This window comes from Ovis aries, chromosome 12 (genome assembly GCF_016772045.2).
Source record: "Ovis aries strain OAR_USU_Benz2616 breed Rambouillet chromosome 12, ARS-UI_Ramb_v3.0, whole genome shotgun sequence".
Classification (NCBI taxonomy): domain Eukaryota; kingdom Metazoa; phylum Chordata; class Mammalia; order Artiodactyla; family Bovidae; genus Ovis; species Ovis aries.
In genome coordinates this window covers 76,973,498-76,998,466 of record NC_056065.1, presented here as the reverse complement: position 1 = coordinate 76,998,466, position 24,969 = coordinate 76,973,498, and the positions used below count along the sequence as shown (strand labels likewise).

The following is a 24,969-nucleotide window of genomic DNA, read 5'->3' as shown; positions in this document are numbered from 1 at the left end:
ACCAAAATAAATTGATTTCTTTATAGTGATAAAATTTAAAAAGAGATTGAAAACTTGCCATATGGTTTACTGTCAGGTGTAAGAAAAGCTATAATTTATACACAATAATTCATCTACAAATAATAATATGTTCAGGTAGTTATTAAACTTTATAACTTTCAAGTAGGAATATTAAGAACAAGAGAATGTCAAGAGCCATTCATGATTATAAGGCTTGTCTGTATAAAACAATTTCACTAGAATATCACAGAAAATTTTATCAACATTAAATATACAAAGTTAGCAACAAAAAGTAAAATAAGTAAAATGTAAATACCTTGAGTGGAAGGACCGGTAAAGTTTCCTGAAAAAAGGAGAAGAAACATCTCTTAGAAATTTTCAAATTTCACACATACATATGTAAATATATATATATATATATACATATATAGCATCTCTTGGCACCCCACTCCAGTACTCTTGCCTGAAAACTCCCATGGATGGAGGAGCCTGGTGGGCTGCAGTCCATGGGGTGGCTAAGAGTCGGACACGACTGAGCGACTTCACTTTCACTTTTCACTTTCATGCACTGGAGAGGGAAACGACAACCCACTCCAGTGTTCTTGCCTGGAGAATCCCAGGGACGGGGGAGCCTGGTGGGCTGCCGTCTCTGGGGTCGCACAGAGTCGGACACGACAGAAGCGACTTAGCAACAGCAGCATGTTGATTCACATTCACACAGTCACAATTTTCAGCACCTTTTTCTCGGTGAAACCATAGCTATTCTCTTAACATCGTGTTTATAAAGCCAAAGTATGTAAAAAGTACCCTATTAATATTAGTTTTTGAATTCTTGGGTAAAATAAAAATAATAGGCTGAAGAAGAACTGTTGGAATTAATTTCAAGTCTGCAAAAAAAAATCTTAAAGGACTTCTGGAAAGTACTTCGCAAACGAATCCCTTTCTTGAGATGATAAGTATTGATTGCTGACTATGTTCTGTACATTATGCCACATTCTAGGGTTAAATATGATCAAGATAAAGAGATTCTCTACCCTCAATGAACTTAGTCCAATGTGAGATATACACAAAAAAGAAAAGAAAGAAAAAAGAAAGAGAAAAGCCATCCAGTGTGATGACAGACGAGAGGAAATACGACATAGAAAAGAATATGCTGCTGCCAAGTCGCTTCAGTCGTGTCCGACTCTGTGGGACCCCACAGAGGGCAGCCCACCCAGGCTCCGCCGTCCCTGGGATTCTCCAGGCAAGAACACTGGAGTGGGGTGCCATTTCCTTCTCCAATGCATGAAAGTGAAAAGTGAAAGTGAAGTCGCCCAGTCGTGTCCGACTCTTAGCGATCCCGTGGACTGCAGCCCACCAGGCTCCTCCGTCCCTGGGATTTTCCAGGCAGGAGCACTGGAGTGGGGTTCCATCGCCTTCTCCGAGAGAAGAATATGAGGATCACCTAACGCAGACTCCCAGTGTTGGTGGCTGGCGGGTGGAGGAGGTGTTGGAGAGCGTTTCTCGGTACATTTAGCCTGTGAGCTCAGGGATTACGGTCAGCTACTGTACTGGCGTGATGAGAGCTGGATTCCAGCCCATCGCAAGGAGTGGATCCATCCGCCCTCTCAGTAAACAAGTATTGAATAAAAAGATACTGTCGGTTCTCCCCCAAAAGACAGGCAGCTGACCTTGTGAGAGGGTAGCATAATGCGTGGGCTGGTATTTAAACTACTTCCTGCCTCGAGATTTTATTTTCTGAGGACAAACAGATCTGAAAAAAAAAAAAAAAAAAACCCTCTCCCCTCAAAAACACCATCAGAGGTGTATCAGCGAGGAGGGTCCTTCAATTACATTCCCTGGTATGCTCTTCAAAATAAAACATATTCTTGTATTAGGAGATCAAACCAGTCCACCCTAAAGGAAATCAGTCCTCAATATTCCTTGGAAGGACGGATGCTGAAGCTCCAATACTTTGGCCACCTGATATGAAGAACTGACTCATTGGAAAAGACCTTGACTCTGGGAAAGATTGAAGGCAGGAGGAGAAGGGGCTGACAGAGGATGAGATGGTGAGATGGCATCACCAACTCGATGGACATGAGTTTAAAGAAGCTCCGGGAGGTGGTGATGGACAGGGAAGCCTGGTATGCTGCAGTCCATGGGGTTGCAAAGAGTCGAACATGACTGAGCGACTAAAATGAACTGATTTTATAGATAGATAGATACACACATATATACTATACATTATTTATGTAATATGAGCTTCCCTGGTGACTCAGATGGTAAAGAATCTGCCTGCAATGCAGGAGACCCAGGTTCGATCCCTGGGTTGGGAAGATCCCTGGAGGAGGAAATGGCAACACACTCCAGTATTCTTCTTGGCCTGCAGAATCCCATGGACAGAGGAGCCTGGCAGGCTATAGTCCGTGGAGTCTCAAAGAGTCTAACACAACTGAAAAACTAACACTTTTCCACTTTCATATATATAATGTTCATTAAAATATTCAGGCACTACAGCAATGTAACTGGAAAAGACACTTTCATTTCCATAAGCCATATCCACTAGACTACAATTAAAATATTTCAATTAGTTTTTAGAATTTAGCTATAATTTGCAAGGCGGGAACACATATAAAGACAGTCTACATGAAGTAGACTAGTCAAAAATCTAAGTCATATGGAAAGGACATGTGTGTATGTGAAGTGTGTTAGTCGCTCAGTTGTGTCTGACTATTCGCGACCCCATGGACTGGAATCCCCCAGGCTCCTCTGTCCATAGGATACTGCAGGCAAGAGCACCGGAGTGGGTTGCCATGCCCTCCTCCAGGGGATCTTCCGGACCCAGGGATCAAACCCAGGTCTCTTGCATTGCAGGTGGATTCTTTACCACGGAGCCTCCAGGAAGCGCCTCTAAGGACACATCCACGCTCAGAAGTCCTCTGATGACTGTTTCACAACAGAACACAACAGATACTTGTGTGGAGGTTATCTCCCCACGTGAGATAAAGAGCGGATAGAAATTGCCTGGCGGTCCAGTGGTCAGCACTCCCCGCTTTCACTGCTGAGGGCTCAATCCCTGGCCGGGGGGAACTAAGATCCCGTAAGCCCAGAGATGAAGCCAGACACAAACAAACAAACAAAAACTACAACAAACAAAACCATGATAAAGTAGCGGAAGGTTGAAACTGTGTCAATATTGAGAGGAGGCTAAACTACCAAATGTCTGTACAGTCTGTTGACGCCCCTTCCTAACCGGCAATTCTTCCAAAACTACATAAGCAGTGACTTCAAGTGTCTATTGCACTTGGTGCATCAGAACGTTAGCAAAATCACAGGCCGAAGGGACTCTGCTGAATCCTTTTCACTAAACAAGAAGACCTGATGAGAAGGGTTGTGTGAGATATTTAACTATGTCACCATTCAGCCATCTGGTCAATGCGTTTGGTCACTGAGGGATCTGATCGGCCAACGAAGGTGGCGCGGTTACCTGTGTTGTGTGATATAGGCAGGCAGCTCTCTTTATACCCAAGTTCGTGTATGATTAGGAAGCAACCACCTACTGTTAGTGGAATCAAACAGACCTGGAAAAGCAAATAAGATATCTGCCTAAAGCACTTAATAACTTATGTATGACAGGTACCGATTTAATACTGTATATATGTGCCCAGTCATTCACTCGTGTCCAACTCTTTGTGGCCTCATGGACTGTAGCCCGCCAGGCTCCACTGTCCCTGGGATTCTCCAGGCAATAATCCTGGAGAGAGTTGCCATTTCCTCCCCCAGGGGATCTTCCCTACCCAGGGGTCGACCCTGCATCTCCGGCACTGGCAGAAGAAGGCTTCACCATTGAGCTCCCTAGAAAGCTATTTAATATTAGGAGGCTGTGCTAACACAAATAGCATTACAATAGGTGTCAAACTTACATGAGCAATACGGAAACAATCTGGAGAACAGGCGGAGAAAAATGTGTGAAATAGCAGTAGGAATTATGAAGGTACATGCTCAGGATGTGGCAGTCAAGAGAAGGCGTCAAGATTTTTCCTTTTTTCACATTGAATGGTCTCTTGGGTTCCACACACACACATCATATCCAATAAATATAATAAAATAGAGCACCATTAGATATCAAGTGTTTCTGTATGCTATAATCTGACTTTTTCTCTTCCGGGAATAACATTTCTTACCCTTTAAAAATATATATTTATATATGGTTAAGAACTAGTTTTCACCGATTAGACAAAGGACTATTTAGAAGTGTTCCAGTAGGTGGCACAAGAGCACCAAAAATCTGCAAATCCTGTCCTAGCATTCCCATCCCGCTGCTGTGAATCACCCACGGAACTGACGAGGTACATTAAACAGATGAAAATGGAGATAACAGGCCACTTGATCTTCAAAGCCGTGTTATTCTAACACATGTCTTGTTACTGAATTTACCTTTCCCAATATGTTTCTTTTACAACTCAAAATGTTTAACTGATTGCAAATCAAAGTTACCTTGAAGTCACACCCCTAAGTCCCCCACCAGAGATTTCAGCAAAAACTAGGAATCAATTGAGTGAAAATGACATTTCAAAAGACATACTTGAGCTTTAAATACCAACTGTGCCTATAACCACCACTGCCCCAACCCCCTACGCCCTCAAAAGGGATGGAACGCCATTTCCAAAGGGATCCAAATCTGTCTCGTTTGGCAAATCTAAGAAAGGTACAAGGACAGAGCAGTGAGCAGAAGAAATGAAATAAATGCTGATTTTCAGGATCCAGCCTCCAACGAGTGGTTGCATGTTTTGAAGGGTAAAAATGCACATCTGACCTCTGTAAACATAAAAGCAAAATATAAAAATGGAAAAGGCAAATCAAGAACCCCCCCCCAAAAAAAAATACAGGTCAAGTAAAATAGATATGTATGGTTTTCCTTGGTTACTAAGGCATGATAATAATAAAACAGAATAATAAATATAAAAGGATTCTACCTTAACTTATTCTTTAAGTGTATGAGCAACAAACAGCAAATCCAACAAATATATCCAGTTACTACGCATCTATGGCATGAGTCTAGACACAAAGCATTGGCTAGACTTCGGAAAATTGTAGGAAGTAGTCTCTCCTTCCCTCCTTCAGTGAATATAATAATTAGAGCAACAGTTTGCCAAAAAGCTGTGTATTGGACACTCTGCAAGCCTCTTTACATGTTTTTGCCCTTAAGCATCCCAGCAAGTCAATGAGTCAGCAATTATTTTTCCTATTTTACAGGGAATGAAACTGACACTGAAAGGAGATTAGTAAATTATTCAGTTGCACACTGAGCAAGTGGCAGACATGAAGAAGACTGTCTGATACTAGTTCTCCTATTTTTTATGCAGAATTTGTATTAAAACATAGCTTACATTTTTAAAGTGTCTAAAGTCCCATGAATAAAACAGTTCCTGCTTACCACCAGAAAATCATTTTAGATATTTCAACTGGTAAAGGAACATAGGATTTTAATATCTGTTGACATGGAGCTCTTTTGACAGATAAGGAAACTAAGGCTCAGTGAGTTTTAATGCCTTTCTGATTTCATGCCACGTAGAAAGACTCGGAGATTTATTGGTGATTCAGTGGTAAAGAATCCACCTGCCAATGTAGGAGACATGGGTTCAATCCCTGGGTCAGGAAGACACCATGGAGAAGGAAATGGCAACCCACTCCAGTATTCTTACCTGGGAAATCCCTTAGACAGAGGAGTCTGGCGGACTACAGTCCACAGAGTCACGAAAGAATAAGACACGACTTAGCAACTGAACAACATGATTTATAAGCTCCATCAGTTAGCACAGATTTTCACATCCCTTTTGGGAAGCCTCATTCTTAGATGCAATGGGCTTCCCAGAAGCATGGACTGACTAAAATTTTTAGGAAGGACAGAGACCAGAATAAGCAGAAGAAAGACCCGGGAGAGACAAGAGCGTGCAAGGAGCAGACAGACCGCTGGAAACTGTAATTCTTCTCAGAAATGAGACAGTATTGTATCCACGAGCAGAAGGAGGAGCACTAAAAAGCAACATTTCAAGAACAAGAAAGGAGGTCAAGAGATACTGGCCAAGACCTTCAGGAAAAACAAACAGCAGGACAACAGGAAATACCTGTTAAAGACGGTCAAGAAGCTCCGTGTTTGTGTTTTCTTCTCGACAGCTGGAGGATGCTAACTAACAGGTGGAGGGCCGTGGCCTGGTCTTACTACAGACCTCCCAGTCCCATCTCATCAGAAACCCCAGAGAGGAGGTGGCACTGTCCTCTTTTAACAGAGGAGGTCTCAATAAATAAACACATGCAAGGCTAAAGAACTCCTAGCAGGAGTTTGGTTTTAAATGTAGATGTGGTTCTAAACGGAGAAGGCAATGGCACCCCACTCCAGTACTCTTGCCTAGAAAATCCCATGGATGGAGGAGCCTGGTGGGCTGCAGTCCATAGGGTGGCTAAGAGTCCAACACGACCGAGCGACTTCACTTTCACTTTTCACTTTCATGCATTGGAGAAGGAAATGGCAAGCCACTCCGATGTTCTTGCCTGGAGAATCCCAGGGACAGGGGAGCCTGGTGGGCTGCCATCTATGGGGTCGCAGAGTCGGACACAACTGAAGCAACTTAGCAGCAGCAGCAGCATGATTCTAAAATGTCCCAGGCTTTTTCAACTACACACTGCCATAAGGGAAACATATTTAATGCTCAATCCAGTAGTTACTCTAAAGAGACCCACGATGAGTAAAATGCCATGTGTGAACCATCAAAGCGGGATTCAGAGTAAGTCATACATTGAAATTTATTTTTTAAAAGCTGAATGATGGCTGTAAAAGAGGTAGCTTCTTACTTAGAAACAAACAAAAAAAAGTGACGGGGGCGCATGGAAGGCAAGGAAGGGTGTGAACAGAACTGTGGTGAGCTAACAGAACTAAAGCCAAGCTGAGGGACATCCCTGGTGGTCCAGCGGTTACGACCTCACCTTCCAGGGCTTGCGGGCTCCATCCCCGGTCAGGGAGTTACATGCCTGTCACATGCCTCACAGTCAACCAAAACATAAAACAGAAGCCATATTATAAAATTCATTAAAGGCTTTAAAAATGGTCCACATAAAAAAATCCAATCTTTAAAATAAAAATAAATAAATAGAACCAAGCTGACACCTTATCCTTCAGTGTGTGTGTGTGTACTCAGTACTGCCTGACTCTCTGTGACCCTGTGGACTGTAGCCCACCAGGCCCCTCTGTTTGTGGGATTTCCCAGGCAAGAAGAGTAGAGTGGGTTGCCATTTCCTTCTCCAGGGGATCTTCCTGATCCAGAGATCGAGCCCATGTCTCCTGCTTTGAAGGCAGATTCTTTACCACTGAACCACCAGGGAATCCCTTATTCTTCAGTATTTGTACACAAAGCTTCAAGGAAGGGAAAATAAAACATTCCTGAAAATGGTTTACTCTTATTATGTGCATGCTTTAAAACTAAACAAGCAAAAAAGTCTGTGATCAAACCTACATCTCCTAAAAGAGGTGGGATATGGGAGAGAGAGGGTGGTGGGTGGGCTTCCTGGGGCCAGGGGTTGACAGCTGGCTGCAGGGCTGGGCACTGATCCAGGTCTGGGTCAAGGTCCATGACTTAGCACCCACAGACTTTTTTTAAAAAGGAACCAAGAGTGAAATCTAAATTATAGTGGGTTGGCCAAGAGGTTATGGAAAACCCCAAATGAACTTTTTGGCCAGCCCAATACTATCTTCTAGTGAACTAAACACTAGACAGTAATAGATAAACAGGAGAAGGACGCTAGGTTGCAGCGAGTCTGCCTAACCAACCTGTCTCCCCTCTGGCAAACAAGATCCCTAGGTCTGGCCAGGCTGCCCAGAAGGGAAGGGAAATAAAAGCAGAGTCTGATAACACGCGCTACTAACTTCATTTCCCCTTGCTGAAAACTCCGAACAGAAACACTTGATTGACTTTCAAAATCATTAAAGGAACCTGGCCTAATGGGAAAAGCTCCCCTTTCAAACAGAAGAGGTTCTCAACACACTCTTCTCATCAGAAGGCTGTTTGCACAGCGAAGAGCAGCCTTGGTGGCTTTTCTGCTCTTGTGGTTTCTCCTCCTCCAGGGTACTTCTGTTTTTCTGATTCTGAGTCTTTATAGGAAAGGAAGAGGTGTAGCCGTGCGGTTAAGCGCGCAAGCCTTTGCAAATGGTGCAGCGCGTTGCCATGGCAGCGTCGGCAGCGGCCCCAGCCCGGGGTTAAACCACAACTTCTCTAGTTGATGGCGAAGCCGGCTGATAAGACAATGAGCTGGTGCTGCAGCCCTGAGTTTCAGAGCTCTCTGTTTTTGTTTCAATGAAAAGGTGTTTCAAGGAGAAGGTTGAGAATTAGGAGGGTGGTTTGTACCCCTTGGAAGCACTCCGTTTGGAAAGGCGTTTGCAAATCATATTTTAATGAGAAAAAAAAAAAAGTTAAATCCAAGCTCCTCTTCAATAAAGTAAAAAGTCACCGTCTCTTGGGCCCGCAGTGAAATTGGATTCATTAGTTACATAATGCAGCTTAGAGAAAACAGGTTCCGAAGAAAAAAGTAAGACAGATGTGCTTATTTGTAAATAGAATTCACACTCTTTTAACCTTAAGGTTATGAAATGACCAAAGAGGGCAGAGGTGAAAATATTTCACCAAGTGCAGAGTTCTTTATCATCACCTACGAATGTTACTCTCCCGCTACGACGCAACACATCACACCCTTTGCAAGCAAATGTTCTGAGCTAAATATGTTCAGCAACTTCCTTAATATCACACTTGAAGCCTCCTGAAAGGTCACGCCTGAGAACCCAGAAATGTATAGGTCCGTTCTGGTCCCTCAGGCACGTCACCAACCGGCTTCAGCCCTGGTTAGGAACCATTTTCCATGCCGAGTGTTTCTACCAACTGCCCTGATGTTGTTGTTCAGCTGCTAAGTCGTGTTCAACTCTTTGAGACCCCGTGGACTACAGCACGCCAGGGTTTCCTGTCTTTCACTGTCTACCGGAGCTTGCTCAAGCTCATGTCCATTGAGTCCATGATGCCAACCAACCATCTCATCCTCTGCTGCCCCCTTCTCTTTCCACCTTCAATCTTTCCAACTGCCTTAGGTCTTAGCTGAAGATAGTTAATGATATACAAAATATTAAAACAGCATATGAACACCCATAAATTATCAATCCTGGAAAAGGTCATGAGATCATTTTTATTGAATGTTTTCAGGAAGATTCATATTGGGTCAGTTTCTTGGGCCTTTGTGTCTCAGGAAATTTTCCTCTCTCTCAAGTAAAAAGGAGCGTTTTTGGAATACCTACTTTCTTTGGAATAACTCTGTGGGGGTGTTAGAACTCTTGCTTCATAAATGAGAAAACAAGGATGCTGACAGTTTGAATAAATTGGATTAAATGAACACAGAGGGTGAGTAAGTTAACAGTGCAAAAACTCAGTCCCACCTCTGCCAGACAGCAAAGAGCCAGCATTTTTTATCAACCACAGAAGGCCACCCCTGGCACTGCAGGATTCAGAGCATCCATTTCACATTACTCTTGAGCTCTGGCTCAGACTCCGTGAATATCTAATACCTGGGCTCCGAGCTTCTTTCCCCAGCCTTTCCCCTAGTCTGACTCTGACCTCGTCCGATTTCACCAACCTTTACACTCGGGCCTAAACTGTGAACCAACCCCCCACTTCCCCATGCATTTTAGATACAGCCACGAGGAGTCCACTTTTACAATGTACTGACATATGCTTGATTCTTGTTAAAATAACTTAGTAGAAGATTCCAGAATCTTTACTGTTATTATTGAAAGCCCTTCCCAATCTATCTCCAAATTGCCTTTCCAATGACATTATCGGTATGCTGAAATGAAATTACTTATTTAACTTCAAATTCAGTTTAAGTGCAATTTATTGCAACCAAATAGGGTTTCAGCACACTTCCCCACTTCCCTTTCAGTTTTCTTTTACCCTGACCTGGAGTATCTTTCCTTCTTTTAATGACCCTGAGTCGTGGCCATCCAAGACTTGATTCAAAATCCAACCTCATGACAACTTTCCTGGTCCTCTCAGGTCACCAAGGTCTTCCAGTGTTTAGAATAATAATGATGTATGGCACTCACGGGCATATATATCATGAGTAAACTTATCTATTTAGTTATCTCTTTCCATGGAATGTTCCAGTTAAGGTCATAGCTGTTTGGAACAGCACAGGATGGCTTGAATCCCTCCATCTCCACTCTCCAGCTGTCTGACCTTGGAAAAGTGGCATATCCTCTCTGAACATCAGTTCTCCAGTTAATCTATAATATCTACTAGGGCTCTGTCTGTTAGGTAAGACAATGTGAAGCACTTAATGAGTGCACTCAGCCCCTAAGTAATCACTGAGCCCTTCCTCACTTAGGGACTTACATGGATAACGACCACTGTTTTTCTCATGAACACCATGATTATCACCTTTGGGAATCTGACTTGTTAACTCCATTTGTGTTCCTTAAAGTTGCTGGTGAATCGTCAGGCCTTGTGTGTTACACAGGGACTATTTATGGAAGGTAAATAATAAATATATTGGGTTTTAGCCTTCATGCAGTTCGTACATGGAAACACAACATTGAGCAAGATAATTCTGAAACTCATTGTAAGATATGGGATGTGTAATTGCTCATTTCATAAGACAGTACTGTGGTTCCTCTTGACATGTTCGTGTGCTTCCACATTTTCCTGCACGTCTCTATTTATGTCCTGCAATGAAGACCAAAATGCAAACCCATACCCACAGCAAACCGAGCTCTGCATCGCAGTCACAACGACCTGGTGTTGAATCCTAGCCAGCCACTTAGGACCTCGAGCAGACTGAATAATATCTGTGAGCTTTGTTCTCTTTGTGTGTGGAGACAGAATCACCACACCTCATGTACGTGTAGGTACAAAGGATTAGATAGAGTAATACTGGTGGAGGGTTCACAAACTGCACAGCAGGCACACAAGTGGTGTTGAATCAACGTTCATCCCAATGGCACCCATCCAGCACTCTGCTTTCTTCACTTGGTGACTCTCAGTAGTCCTAATTTTCAAAAAGAGTCAGGAATCCAGGGGTCGTTAAAGCTACCATTTTAAGAGGCTCTCAGGGCTGAGTCACCTATTCATTTAATTGGCACTCCAAATCTCATTTTATTTTCCATTATGAGTTGAGTAAGAATCTACATGTGCCTACCATCTTGAATTCTCAATTTTTGCAGAACTTTTGTGCAATTAATGCAACTTGTGCTGGGAAAGAAAGGAAAGACTCTGAGCTCCCCCCAGAGTATGTCGTGTGCCCTTAGCATGGATGTGCTTTTCATATCCAGGGGTGTGTCTTCTATATTTCTTTTGCATGCTCCTCATCCGTCGGATGAAGGACTGTTGCTGAAGCTCCAATACTTTGGCCACCTGAAGCAAAGAGCCAGCTCATTGGAAAAGATCCTGATGCTGGGAAAGGTTGAAGGCAAAAGGAGAAAGTGGCAAAGGGTGAGATGGTTGGATGGCCTCGCCGACTCAATGCTCATGAGTCTGCACAAACTCCAGGACATAGTGGAGGACAGAGGAGCCTGGCTGCAAAGAATACGGACATGACTTAGCAGCTGAATAACAACATCCCCTGGAGGGCTTTGGAGAAATTTTATCAAAGAAGGGCTTATGAGTGAAAATAAAGATACCAGCCCTCAAAAACATGTGGTTTCCTAATGACCCATCAGCTGTGATTTCTGTCTCGGGCAAGCAGTGGAAATGGCTGGGGCCCATGGGTGCTGAGCTCCAGGCCTCCCTTCCCAGAGGTGCTCAGACACCAGCGCCATGCAGTCTGGGACCCAGCCTTCTGGCCATCACCCAGAACACTACCCCAAACCCCTCACCTACTGACACAGATCTTAAGTTGTATAATAGTGATAGCCTATGAAAGACTTTTCTTCTTGCCTCTAACTTACATTTATAGGATATCAGAGGCTAACGCAATATTGAAATACTAAGTGGTCCTAAAGAACTATGGGAGTACTATACAGCTCAAGCTTCTGTCTGTGTGTCTCTGTTCTTTGTAGAGTTAATATAGCAACACTGTAAATAAGTTGTATGCACACCAAAAGATAATAATAGCAGTTTGCTGGATGGAGACAGGCGTGCCTTCCTTTCAGCCTCACGTCCAGTTCACTGTCCTCCTTACCGACTGGCCGAGGCATTGCCCAAAGTCGAAAGCATACCAGAGGCTTTCGAGCAAGCCACGCTAATGTTCTCACTCTTTTAAAACCTCCAGACATGGCTTCATTAGACCTGAGTCCTCAAGTGTCCAGTGCCAGCTTGGGGGCCCAGACAGCACGTCAACTCTGTGTATTGAGTTGAAACTGGTTTGACTGAATCTCGTTATTAAAAAACACAGCAGCATCACAACACTGAAGCGCGGGCGTGCGGCGGCCAAAATAAAACGCCTCGCCATGCGTCTGTTTCTCGCTGCAGCTGCGTCTTGACTTACTGCTCACATTAAGGCGCCACTTTCACCTCACAGAGCATGCATACCCCTGAGTGCGAGGTGTGGCCCTCAATCCTGAGGCAGGCGCGGACTCTGGGCAGGCAGAGCTCTGGAACGGTGCTTTTCACAGGCTCTGGTCATCCTTTAAAGTGAAGTCAGCAGTGAGAACAGAAATTGGCCCACCCATTTCAGATCCAGGAGCAGAGCCACTGGTCAAATAAAGGGGGCATTCAGGGTCGGGAAGCCTGAGAGGTCCTCTGGTGCTCCAGTGGCTGAGACTCTGTGCACCCCTTCATAAGGCATGGGTTCAAGCCCTGGCCAGGGAACTAGAATCCTGCCAGCTGTGAGGTGTTACCCAAAATGTGTGTGTGTGTGTGTGTGTGTGTGTGTGTGTAATGAAATAAAATGGATAGAGAGGTCTTCTTTCCTTTTATAAGTGATAAAATGATCCAACAAAAACAAACCACATGGGTTTGAATTATCAGTTCATTAACATATTTGCATAACTTATACCTAATTTACAGAGATAGAAAAATCATTTTTATGCCTGACTTATAATCAAAGAAATCTGGTTTCTGGCCTAGTACATCATTTCATGTCATAGAACAAAAAAGTATACTTGGGCTGAGATAATTCTGATGGAAATCTCATGAGAAGCTCATAGATTTAATTTTTTCACATCATTTTTCTCCTTATGAGAATCTATTCCAATTGACCCTAGTGAGGGGGAAGCTGAGGCCACAATTAAGTGAATTCTTACTGTAATGAGAATTATCAATGGTATTTTTTTTTTAAGAATGAAAGTTACACGCAAATGAAATAAAGGTAAATTGGAGCACATTTAGTGAGAAAGCACTGGGTTTTTTTTTTTTTTTTTGTATTATAAGTTCTTATTTCATAGTCTCTCACCTATCTCAACAAAATTACATTTTCTTTAAAATTTAGATTTTGTCCCTGATTGCTCAGTTGGTAAAGAATCTGCCTGTAATTCAGGATACCCTGGTTCGATTCCTGGGTTGGGAAGATCCCCTGGAGAAGAGAAAGGCTACCCACTCCAGTATTCAGGCCTAGAGAATTCCATGGGCTGTTTAGCCCATGGGGTAGCAATGAGTCAGACACGACTGAGTGGCTTTCACTCATTTTCACTTGCTCACAAAAATGAATTACACATCAAAAAACTACAGTTACTACAATCTTACAGTGAGTGGAATTGAGAAATGTTGAAAGTTTTCCAAGGATGACTGGAAAAAATTTGTTATAACTGAAATCAGGCCTTCAGATTACAGAAATAGTTAAATGAAATTCACGTGCTATATAACTGTTAATAGATAATTTTAAAGAATTATGCAAACTACTGGGGGAACTGCAGAGTCTCCAAAAACGGAGTGGGAATTCTGGTAGAGTGGTTTTGCAGCATATGGTATGATTAAAGTTTTTGGTAAATTAAATTGAGTCACTTTGGTATATGCATGGGGAAGAGAATCTAGAAGTGTATGCATCATTATATTAACTAATAAATATTTTTAACTGCTTACCTTATTGTCCATCTATTTGCATACTTCTGTGTCTACACTGTTATTGTGAATATATTATATTTGTAATTAGAAAATTAATATTGACTGTGTGTTAAAGAAGTTCATTTAAAGCTACATTTAATCTCTATATTTTCTGCTAATTGATTTTGAGACAATGATTGAAAGACTATGAAACAGAACATAGCTATGTTTTTAGAAGTTAAGGGTCACGTCATACAATATCCTCAACTTGTGGATTCTTGAAAACTGCTCTGAGAGTTATAATAAATCAGAACAATGGACCCACTGTGAATCTTAGAACATGTAGCCACATCTTTTGGAAATGGAGAATATAAAATAGAATTAGAAAAATGGGAAAATATTTGAAATGGCTTAGAGCGTCCCTCTCAATGTAGAAATGACAGCAACAATGATGATGATGAAGGTGAGGGTACTAGTTAATGCTGAGTAAGCTCTTGCCCTGCTGGTGTGATGGACTCCCCCAGTGCTTCAGCGGTAAAGAATCTACCTGCCCATGTAGGAGACACGAGTCTGATCTCTGGGTTGGGAAGATACCCTGGAGAAGGGAATGGCTACTCACTCCAATACTCTTGCCTGGGAAATCCCATGGACAGAGGAGCCTGATGGGCTACAGTCTGTGGGGTCGCAAAGAGTCAGACACAACTTAGCAACTAAACAGGAGCTACTGCTAGTATGACATCGGGGAGCTTAGATGGATAGTCTTCCCTTGAGGTGGCCTCCTGACACTCCGCTCAGCCAGGACGAGGTCAGGATAACCTACCTCCCTTGCTGCTCCTCCAGATAACACCAAAGCCACTGGGTCTTCAAGACCATTATTTCTTTAATATACGTCCCATGGGGTGCTAGGTGGCATCCTCGAATTACCGTGGACTGGACCACCGTGCAGACAATGGTCCAGGCTAAGAGGGCGGGGGGCTCAGAGGCTCTGCCTTCCACCCATGGATTTAGGTCCCGAGAGTAAGGTTTGCCTTCTTATCTTAATACTGGGTGGATAAGCCCCATCTGTCCGTAGTGTGGTGAAGAGGAGGAATCCGTAAAGACTCAGAGGCAGAATAAGCTTTCCAAGTCACAGGCAGCTGCTTTTATTGTCAGGGATGCAAATGTGAAGCAGGAAAGGGCCAGCTACAGAAAGGTCATAGCAAAGACCCGGTGGAAGTTTCCATAAGGAAATCTGTATCCACTGATACTTGAGTGAGGGTGTCGGTGATGGAGGTACTACCTGCATTTCAGAGGGGAGGTCAATGCCACGTTGATGAGGACAAGTCACTGCGATAACAGCCTAGCTGCAGAGTGGCGCATATGCCACTGGGGGTCATGGGACCCCAGTGACCCGCAGTGAGCCCCGGGCTCCAGCATTGCTGTGGGAGGTGACCCGCAGTGAGCCCCGGGCTCCAGCATCGCTGTGGGAAGTGAACAGCGCACTGCATGTTAGTGCTGTGAGTTACTCAGTCCTAAAGGAGGCTAGTTTAATAGTAAAATCCTCTTGAGAATTACTCATCATTAGTATCTCCGTTCAAGAGAGAGCATCGCCGTTCGGTTGGTCCGTCAGACAAACCCCAGTTCAAATTCATTCTACAAGACACCTGACCAGTAACTCTTCAAGAGTTTCGAGATCATGAAAACCAAGGGAAGACGTTAAGAACACTCACAGGTCCGAGGAGACTGGAGAGGCTTGGTGAATAATTACTGTGCTGTTCTGGACTGGACACCGCAGCAGAAGGAGGGCACTGGCGTTAAAAACTGGTGGAATCTCAATGTCTATTTCTCAGTTTTGACAAATGGACCGTGGCTATGTAAAAGGTTAAAATTGGAGGAAGCTGAGTGAAAAGTGGATGGGAACTCTCTTGGCAACTTTTCTGTGAATCTAAAATTATTCCCCAATTAAAGGTTATTTTAAAAAGCGTTTTATTTTTATGCTTCTGAGAAACATAAAGATTGTCTTGCACTCCTACAGAGAATTACTCTCGAGATTCAGAGGAACTTTCGTGGCACATCTGGTAAATGCTTGCCGTCGTGGCTCTGTGCTCGTGGAATTGCAATGCAGATGCTGTAAATAGCCACTGGGAAAAAGGCCGCATTGGATACTGGGCCGTTTTAGGAATCATAAAGTTTCAGGACTGAATGAGGCAATAAAGCGTCCTTAATCATCTGCTTAACATGAAGTTGCTTTAGAAAATCCCTGCACGCTATGTGTGAGTCCACCCTTGAACATCTTTATAGAAAACGTGCTCACAGCTTTTCATGGACATGGACACAGCATCCGTCACCTAACAGGAGGGATGGTGGGTTTGAGACAATTGCTCCAGGTTCCCAGGAAAAGAGGACATGACCTTCAGGCCAAAGAGCCAGCGTCATTTCTACTACAGGTAAGGAATAAACAAATGCGGGGAAATAAAGCCTGTGGGTGAAGAAGATAAATCTGGATTCTGTTGAAAATGTGTAAATATAATTTTTTTTCAGAGTGGTTTTTGATTGGTACTTTATGGTATACCAAATGAATATATGAGTTTACCAATAGAGCTTATAAATAACTCTACTTATTTTTTAGGGTTTTTAGCCCCTATATGTTTACACAATTCACCATGGCATGAAAGTCATTTAATTAAAGCAATGTTTGGAGAGAAGTATATCATGAACATCTCCCAACTATAAATTTCTTAAATTTGGGTTTGCTTTTTAAAAAATATCAGCAAAGTAAATACATATATGAAGCGCAGTGAAATGTTAGTTGCTCACTCTTTGTGACCCCATGGACTGTAGGCCACCAGGCTCCTCTCTCCATGGGATTCTCCAGGCAAGAATACTGGAGTGGGTTGCCATTTCCTCCTCCAGGGGAATCTTCCTGACCCAGGGATAGAACCTGGGTCTCCCACTTTGCAGAAGGATTCTTTACTGTCTGAGCCACTAGGCAACCCTATATGGATAGATAGACAGATAGACAGACAGATAGATATCACAAACCAAAAGATGTATTTGTGGAGAAATTCTGCTTCACTCTGAGAGCATATTCTTCTGTGGTCTTCCATCATATGTTATTAATTTCTAATAAGAGACTGTGTTCCTTACTATCACTGGAAGAGAGATAAACATGAACTCTTTCATTTTCTAAATAACAAACTGAGAAACTGGGGCTTTGCCCCTATAAAGGAAACAGCCCAAACAGGGTCTTCTTGTTTAATAAAAGCCAATGTTTCACTGTTAATTCACTCAATGCTGCTGCTGCTGCTGCTAAGTCGCTTCAGTCGTGTCCAGCTCTGTGTGACCCCACAGACGGCAGCCCACGAGGCTCCCCCGTCCCTGGGATTCTCCAGGCAAGAACACTGGAGTGGGGTGCCATTTCCTTCTCCAGTGCATGAAAGTGAAAAGTGAAAGTGAAGTCGCCCAGTCGTGTCCGACTCTTAGCGACCCCATGGACTGCAGCCCACCAGGCTCCTCCATCCATGGGATTTTCCAGGCAAGAGTGCTGGAGTGGGGTGCCATTGCCTTCTCCGAATTCACTCAATACATGTAGTCAAACCCCTGTTGTATGCAAGACGCCGTGTCTGTGACGCCAGGGAAAGGCAGCCTCTGGTGTCGGGTGACGTCCAGCCCAGTCGACATGCAGTCCTAGTAACACTGGCGCCTGCGCAGCCCCTGTCACGTACCCGCACCCTCACACCCCATCTCCAGTGTCTGCGTGAATGTGCCGTACGTATTAGCTTCCTCGTTCATTGCAATCACGTGGCGTGTATATAATTCCCACCCCGACTCTGGAGATGGAGAAGGCACAATAAGGTACTGTGAATCATTTGTCCAGGCCTATTCAGCTCCTGAGCAGCAGAGATGGGATTTGAGTGCAGACAGCAGGGCTTGAAGTCAGCTCTCTTCATCACTGGGCTGTAACCACACAGCATCATGCCAAGTGCCTTAGTGGAGCCGAGCACAGCTGACTGCAGCAACCGACAGATAACGCCTAGCCCGACCCTGGGGGGATAAAGGAAGATGACCTGGAAACAGCAGTGTCTAGGCTGAGAAGGACAGGCTGGAGCTGGCCAGGGAGGAAAGATGAGTCTTTCAGAGAAAAAGACCAGTGAGGCCCCGAGTGGAGAACCTAGAACATTTCAAAAAAGTGAAAGCAGGAGGAGAGATGGAAAGGGCTCGAATCTGGAAGGGAAACTGCTCTGCCGGTGGAAGGACCTCCTATTCCCCACTCTTCTCGGGCAACCAGACCTGCAGGGGCGCTTTCAGCAGGTGGGTGACCTGTGTGTGGATTCAGAGTGGAGTTCAGGCAAGATGAGGGCGCAGGGTGGGAGCCTGCCAGATGCTCTCCAAATGCGGTTAAAATACCTTCCGCTGCAACTAGCAGAGGCGGGGAAAAAGAAACCCTCAAACAGAATAAACACCAAGGAATTTACTGTTTTCCCCCAAAGGGTTAATTCAGTGCGTCCACAATGGTATCAGAGCCCAGGTTCCTGCCGTAGATTCTCTGACATTCACAGGGTGTTGACCTCACTGCCCTCAAGGTCTCAAAATGACTAGGTGCACCGTCTCATAAAATACAGACCGAAGACAGAAAGGTGCCTCGCCATCCCTTTGCTTCTTAAACCTGAGGACAAGGTCTCCCCAAGCCCACTTGATGTCTCATGGATCTAAATCACACCCCTGTTAAAGGGAGAACGTGCGTCACAAGCTACTCTGACCCATCAGGTGCCGCCACCCTGAAGCGGCCAGGTCGAACCGAACTTTATCGTACAGAAAGGCATAAATAGATGAATAAACAAAAGAAGGCAAAACCCACTTCTGTTTCTAAAAAGTTCTCATTAGCAAGAAAAACACAGAGGTGTGGGGTTACAAACTCAGATGTTTCTCTTAAAAAAAAAACTTTTTATTTTGTACAGGGGTATAACCCACTAATGGGCTTCCCAGGTGGTGCTAGTTAGTGGTAAACAACCCGCTCGTCAATGCAGGAGACATGAGACCTGGGTTCAGTCCCTGGGTTGGAAGATCCCCTGGAAGAAGGCTGGGCAACCCAGTCCAGTATGCTCTCCTGGGGAATTCCCTGGACAGAGGCGCCTGCTGGGCTACAGTCCATGGGGTTGCAAGAGAGTCAGACGTGACTGAAGAGACTTAGTTTGCACGCAGGCATAGCTGATTAGCAATGCTGTGATCATCGCAGGGGAACAGCGAAGGAACTCAGTCACACATATATGTGTATCCATTCTCCCCCAGACTCTGCCCTCGCATCCAGGCTGCCACATGACATTGAGCAGTCTCAGAGGGCTCTACTGTAGGAAGCCAGGTGGGCTGCATTGGAGCTATGGCAGCCGAAGTGGACAGGAGTGAATATTTCAAGAGATAGAAAGACTGTCAACTTGGGAATATTTTATAAGTGAAGGATGAGTAAGAGGAATTAAGACATTCAGAATAGGTTCTAAGTTTCTGCCTTCCAAACTCACTGTGTGAAAACTGATAGGATTCCTGGTTCAGGTACTGCAAGAGCAGAGTAGGTTAACGGAAGAAGGTTTTGAGTTGAGTTTTGGTAAGGCTGTTCTGAGATTCCTGGGATACGGGTTCTAGGTGTCTGGTGTATAGTTGGACAACTTGGGTCTTTAAAACAGAAGAGACAGCAAAACTTGAGACACAGACCTAGAAGCCTGGGAGGGAGTGATCACTCCCAGAAAGATACCAACACCAGTAATTAAGGAGTCAGCCTAGAAAGGGGAGCCGGAGGACTGAGATAAGGAAGAAAGCCTAGAGAAGGTGGTTTCATGTTTCCTGGAAACTAGGAGAGGAAAGAGATTCAAAAAGAAGAAAGCCAAACATCTGGGAGGGGTGGAGTAAAATAAATGTTCAAGCTTGGTCCGCAGGATTTAATTCCTTAGAAACTGGAAGATGGGGGGGGGGGTGGGGGGGTGATGTTGGTGTGTGAATGTGAGCAGGTGTAGAAACTGGAAGATGGGGGGGAGCGGTGGGGGTGATGTTGGTGTGTGAATGTGAGCAGGTGTAGGAGGAAAGGACTGAGAGGGTGGTAGGCGGGTTGATGAATGGGAAGTGAGGGTGTTGACTGTGAGGTTGGAAAAAATCTTTACAAAGTCTGTGACCAAAGAGCTAGAGAAGAAAGACTTGCAGAGACGCCGAGTGGAGAGAGGGGGCTTATTTGTTAATTACACTTTCATTGCAATTACTTCTCCCAAAATTGTGTTTTGATGATCACATTGACGAATTGTTCTGGAGCCTTCATGGCAGAAAGCTTTAAAAAAATGTAATTATCTCTGGGATGTATCACGTACTAAATCCACTAGGAAAAATTTTGGCATTTAAACCTTTGTTTTTAAATATAAGTGATGAATGTGTCTAAAGCTATCTTCTGTTGTTTTTTCTGCATGTTTCTTCAGTGGTTTTTCCTTATATTACAAATCTTTAAGCCTCAAACTGCTTAGGTTTCACATTTAGGAAGTTAAATACACTTTTTATGCGTAATAGGGCTGTATAACATTAATCAGTTATCATGAATTTTGGCTTCCAGTGTTTTTCAGTATCTGACATAGTTACCATGAATTTTAAGTCTGTGTCTTTCCTTAAAAGTGCTAAGGAAATAGCAAATAATGTGACAACTTGAAAAACAAAGGAAAATATTTTAAAAGAAATATTTCACATTTAAATCTAATTGTATCATCTCTAAAGAAATAAGTCAATCTACATCTCAGCCTTTATAACTTGAAAAACTCTTCATCAAACAAATCAATTAACCCCCTGCACAAATGATGCCTACTGGTAGACCTTCTAAGTCATCAAATGATTTCTGAGTGAAACAAAGGAATTAATTTTTTCCCCCTAAGCCTAGAATAGCTCTAGTTAAAGTCAGTTACAAATATGCTGTCCTTTTCGCCATAAACACACATAAACCCACAGGCACACAAAAACCTCATCTGCCAAACACAGTAGTTCATTACCAATTGGTTAAAGGTAATATTAAAGACCAGTGGAGGTAAAGAACGGCGATTCTCAAGGTTTAAAAAAATCTCACAGGAATCCCTTGGCAATCCAGTGGTTAGGACTTGGGGCTTTCACTGCCGAGGGTGTGGGTTCAATCCCTGGTTGGGGAGCTAACATCCCACGAGCAGACAGACCTAGCAGAAAAAACAAAACCAGATCTTGCTTTGTGGCTGAAGCGGGAGGGAGGGCACACACGGCATCACAGGGGAATGCCGGGTGAGCAGGTGGGTGGGTGTGAGCCCCTGCAAAGCGGGCAGAGAGCCCACAGGAGCACGGCCAGTCAGAGAGGCAGAACGGAGCCCTGTGCAAGCCCCTGGCAGCAGAGGAAATGGCGCCGAGAACTAGTCATTCTCAAACACACTCACATCGACCGCCACAATGTGAATTCTGAAAATGGGTTCATTTCTTGCGGTTACTATGCAACCAAGCAGTGACTTCTTTGTAAACTCTGACCCATTAGCTATGGGCACCATTTCAACCATGTTATTTGCACAAAAGTTAGCTGTGGGCACCATTTCAACCATGTTATTTGCACAAAAGTCACTCCTTTGAAATGACTGCCATTAAGCTGGATCCCAGAAAACGGTTCCTTCTGAGAGTCAACAGTGCCTGTGTTTCAGCCTGTCTGCCCCATGTCACCTACTGTACGTGTGAAAATGACTTCTAGCCAAATGTGTCATGGCCTCGGCGGTCTTGCTATGTGGGTGGATGGAAGGTCTTTGTTAAACAACCTTCAGTCAGTTCAGTTTAGTTCAGTCGCTCAGTCGTGTCCGACTCTTTGCGACCCCATGAATCGCAGCACGCCAGGCCTCCCTGTCCATCACCAACTCCTGGCTTAATCTCCCTTAAATACATATCTGTTCACCAAAGAACTCTAATTCTTCCATAGAGATGGATAGAGATGGATGTTCCCAATCTGAAGGCTAAAACACCTGCCCACGCCGTTCCGAGTCTGAAATCTCTGTGACTCTGTTTATCTCCTCTAGAATGTACACTCTTAGTCTCCTTTGCTCTCACGTACCTGTCTCACCTAATCTGAAAAAAATCTTTGCTTGTTTCTGGAAGACACTTTAGCTGTGGCCATATCCCCTGCTTCCTCTCAAACCATCTCCCTTGATATAGAAGCGACTCATGACTTAACCCCCATTCTCACCTGGCCCCTGATCAGTGGTTTTTCCTCCAAACCATGCAACTGGAATGATTATGCTCGTTTGGCACTAACCTGCCAAATGCAAGAAAGGCTCTTGTTTCATTCTCCGGCATACTGTCTGTGCTGAGTGGCAGTATGGGCGGTGCTCGGGTAAATTAGAGCCGTCGCTTTGCAGGCAGGTTCGTGCCCCAGATGTCTGAATGTGTCTGTGTGCGCTCCAACTCCCCAACTCCTATAGGATCTTTAAAGCTCGACCTTCGCTGATAGTACTTTTTGCTACCGTTTCACTCTCTGTCTACGCTTATATAAAATGCATCACACTGTATCGTCACTGTATCTTCTGATTTGAGCACGTGGAATGCTCTTCTCCCACATAGGTATGTGGTAATTCTCACCATTTCTGCTCTTCCTCTGAAGTCACTCTCTGTGACTGCCCTGGCCCCTGTAACAGTCTCTATTCCACTGGTATGAGAGCGCATTTTAACTCCGACTTCCGCTTTCAGAGTCAGCTACACGCTGAATCCCTGAGTAATATTCTAACACTCCCCCACTCGGCCTGTGTTGTCGTTGTTTAGATGGAGGCCATGTTTTAAAGTCTTTATATTGCATTTTCTGTTTTAGGTTTTGGTTTTCTGGCCGTGAGGCTTGTGGGATCTGAGCTCCTTGACCAGGGATCAAACCCACACCCCCTGCCTGGAAGGTGAAGTCTTAACCTCCGGACCGTCAGGAAAGTCCCTGCCACTGTGTGTTTTTATGACTCTACTTTCTTAGGCTGTGTGCTGCCCAAGACACCTGTGACACAGCAACAATGTATCCAAATCTTAGGGTTTAAATTCTATCAACCACTTCAGTATTTCTCTAGACACCCAATGTGTGGTTACCTGTTCAGCATATTTCTATGGTGCCTTGTGAACTGCTGGTTTGCAGACATGTTTGTGTATGTCTGCAAATACCCTAAACATGTTTCTGAGGCAAAGACCAAGACTTTATCCGTTCTGTGTTGTGCCCAGTGTTGAGTGCATTGCTCTCAGATAATAAGGATTGGATAGCACGGCTAGAATGACCGCAATGACCCAGCACCTGGGTGAATGAAGGGCCTTGCTCTTTGTTGCCTGTCAGTAAAGGAACTAAGCCAAAACCTTCTCTTCCTAAACTCATTTGGCCAAAGAGGCTGGCCTCTTACATCACCACTAACTGTATGACAGAATCGGTCCCATCTGAGGTCAGCTCACTATTTTTCTTTGATCTTTGCACCCTGGGAAGCTTGTCAGATAAAATGGCCTAACACAGATTTAATCATAGGCAATGAGCACCAGCTCTGGCAACGAGCAGACACCGTGAGTACTCAAAAGCTCCTCCTAACCCTCTTCTTCCTTGTCCTAGTCTACCACAGAGGCTGGAAGGTGAAAATGTTTTATTTCTCCTTGCCTCCTCCCTATCCCGAATTTCAGTGGGTGCCCCATGATCAATTTTCTGGCCAGTAAGTGAAGACAAAGCCTCTGGGAAAGGTTTCCATCTCTTAAACAAAAGGCAAAAGCTTACAAGAAAAAAAAAAAATTGTCCTGCTACTTTTGCCCTTCCCTTTCTTCCTTCTTGGGATGCAGATGAAAAGTATGGATGTACAGCAGCCATTAAGAGACACAAGATGGCCAGCATGAGGACAGAAGCCTCTAAAATCTTAACAGAATTAGATCAGACACATGAAAAGAGGAGCGTCACTTTAGCCATTCCAATACCTCTGTGCTGGGCATGGATTAAACTCTTCTAGATCCCTAGTTGGATAGTTTTCATTTGTTTGAATTACTTTACTTTGTTTGCTAGCTAAATACCAAGCTGACTGATACAGTAAGCTGCAGGATCATTGTTGAAGTTTCTTAGAGTTATCTACACTCAAGGGAGGTTAGATTTTACTTTTAAAGACAAATGGAAATAAATCTACTATGTTTAAAGGTAGTGTAAATAAATATTACTTAAAATTATTTACATAAATAAATTAATTAAAAATAAATCTACTATGTTTATGATGGAAGTACTCACAGTCTACCTTGAAAACAGTGTTCTTTTAAGAAGGTCGCTTTGCTCATGGAGTGCGGTATGCCCGCGAATTCTGCGTCTGGTCTGACCGAGGCTGGATAAAATCTGTTCATGCCATCTCTGCTCTGGCCCTGTGCATCTTAAAGACTGCTGTGAGTCCTACTCTTCAACTCAGTTAATAGATTACTAGATGTTTCAGTTTTACGCTTACTTCAGCATCTAGATAGCAAATTGCCTTTCGTCATCGCCTTTTCTTTCTAAGATAGAGCAACCTCACCTCAACAGTTGTTTCTAAAAAGTATTTGGCCTAGAAAAAAAAATCTATTAAATCCAGAGATCACCACGTCTACTAAATTTACAATCACCAAGGGAATCTCACCCTTGTTTCTGCCTCTCCTTCTTCTCTAAGTGAAAAAAACACACTTTTCCAGACACATAAGTTTGCTGTTTCCACCATTCAAACCTCTATCAGTCAGCGTCCACAGCTCCACCTGCACCTTTAAATGTGAAGATGGGAGTCAGTTAAAAGACAGTGAGCTCCCTTTATCGGTCACAACACATGAATGACAGCGTGAATCGTGCATGAGCTGTCTTTCCAGGATCAGGAAGAGACGCACTCAAATTTCTCCATATTCTCTTTTTATCCTGAATGTGCCTATCAGAATTTATCTGCCTACACTTCAACAGTTTGCCAAAGAGACTCTTCATTTGGCCTTTCGTGCCACGAACCCTAAGGAACAAGCTTGAATGTTTGTGCTG

General features: G+C 43.9%; 1 protein-coding gene across 7 annotated transcripts in view; it reads right to left on the bottom strand.

Moving 5' to 3' along the window:
• The window catches only part of PTPRC (protein tyrosine phosphatase receptor type C), a 153,314-nt gene that overhangs the window by 96,512 nt on the left and 31,833 nt on the right, over positions 1–24,969 (bottom strand). For all 7 annotated transcript variants that reach the window (XM_060396233.1, XM_042229306.1, XM_042229308.1 and 4 more), the window contains one exon: positions 317–343. In XM_060396233.1, the coding sequence (XP_060252216.1) occupies positions 317–343 (27 nt within the window). The remainder of the gene's footprint in view (positions 1–316; positions 344–24,969) is intronic.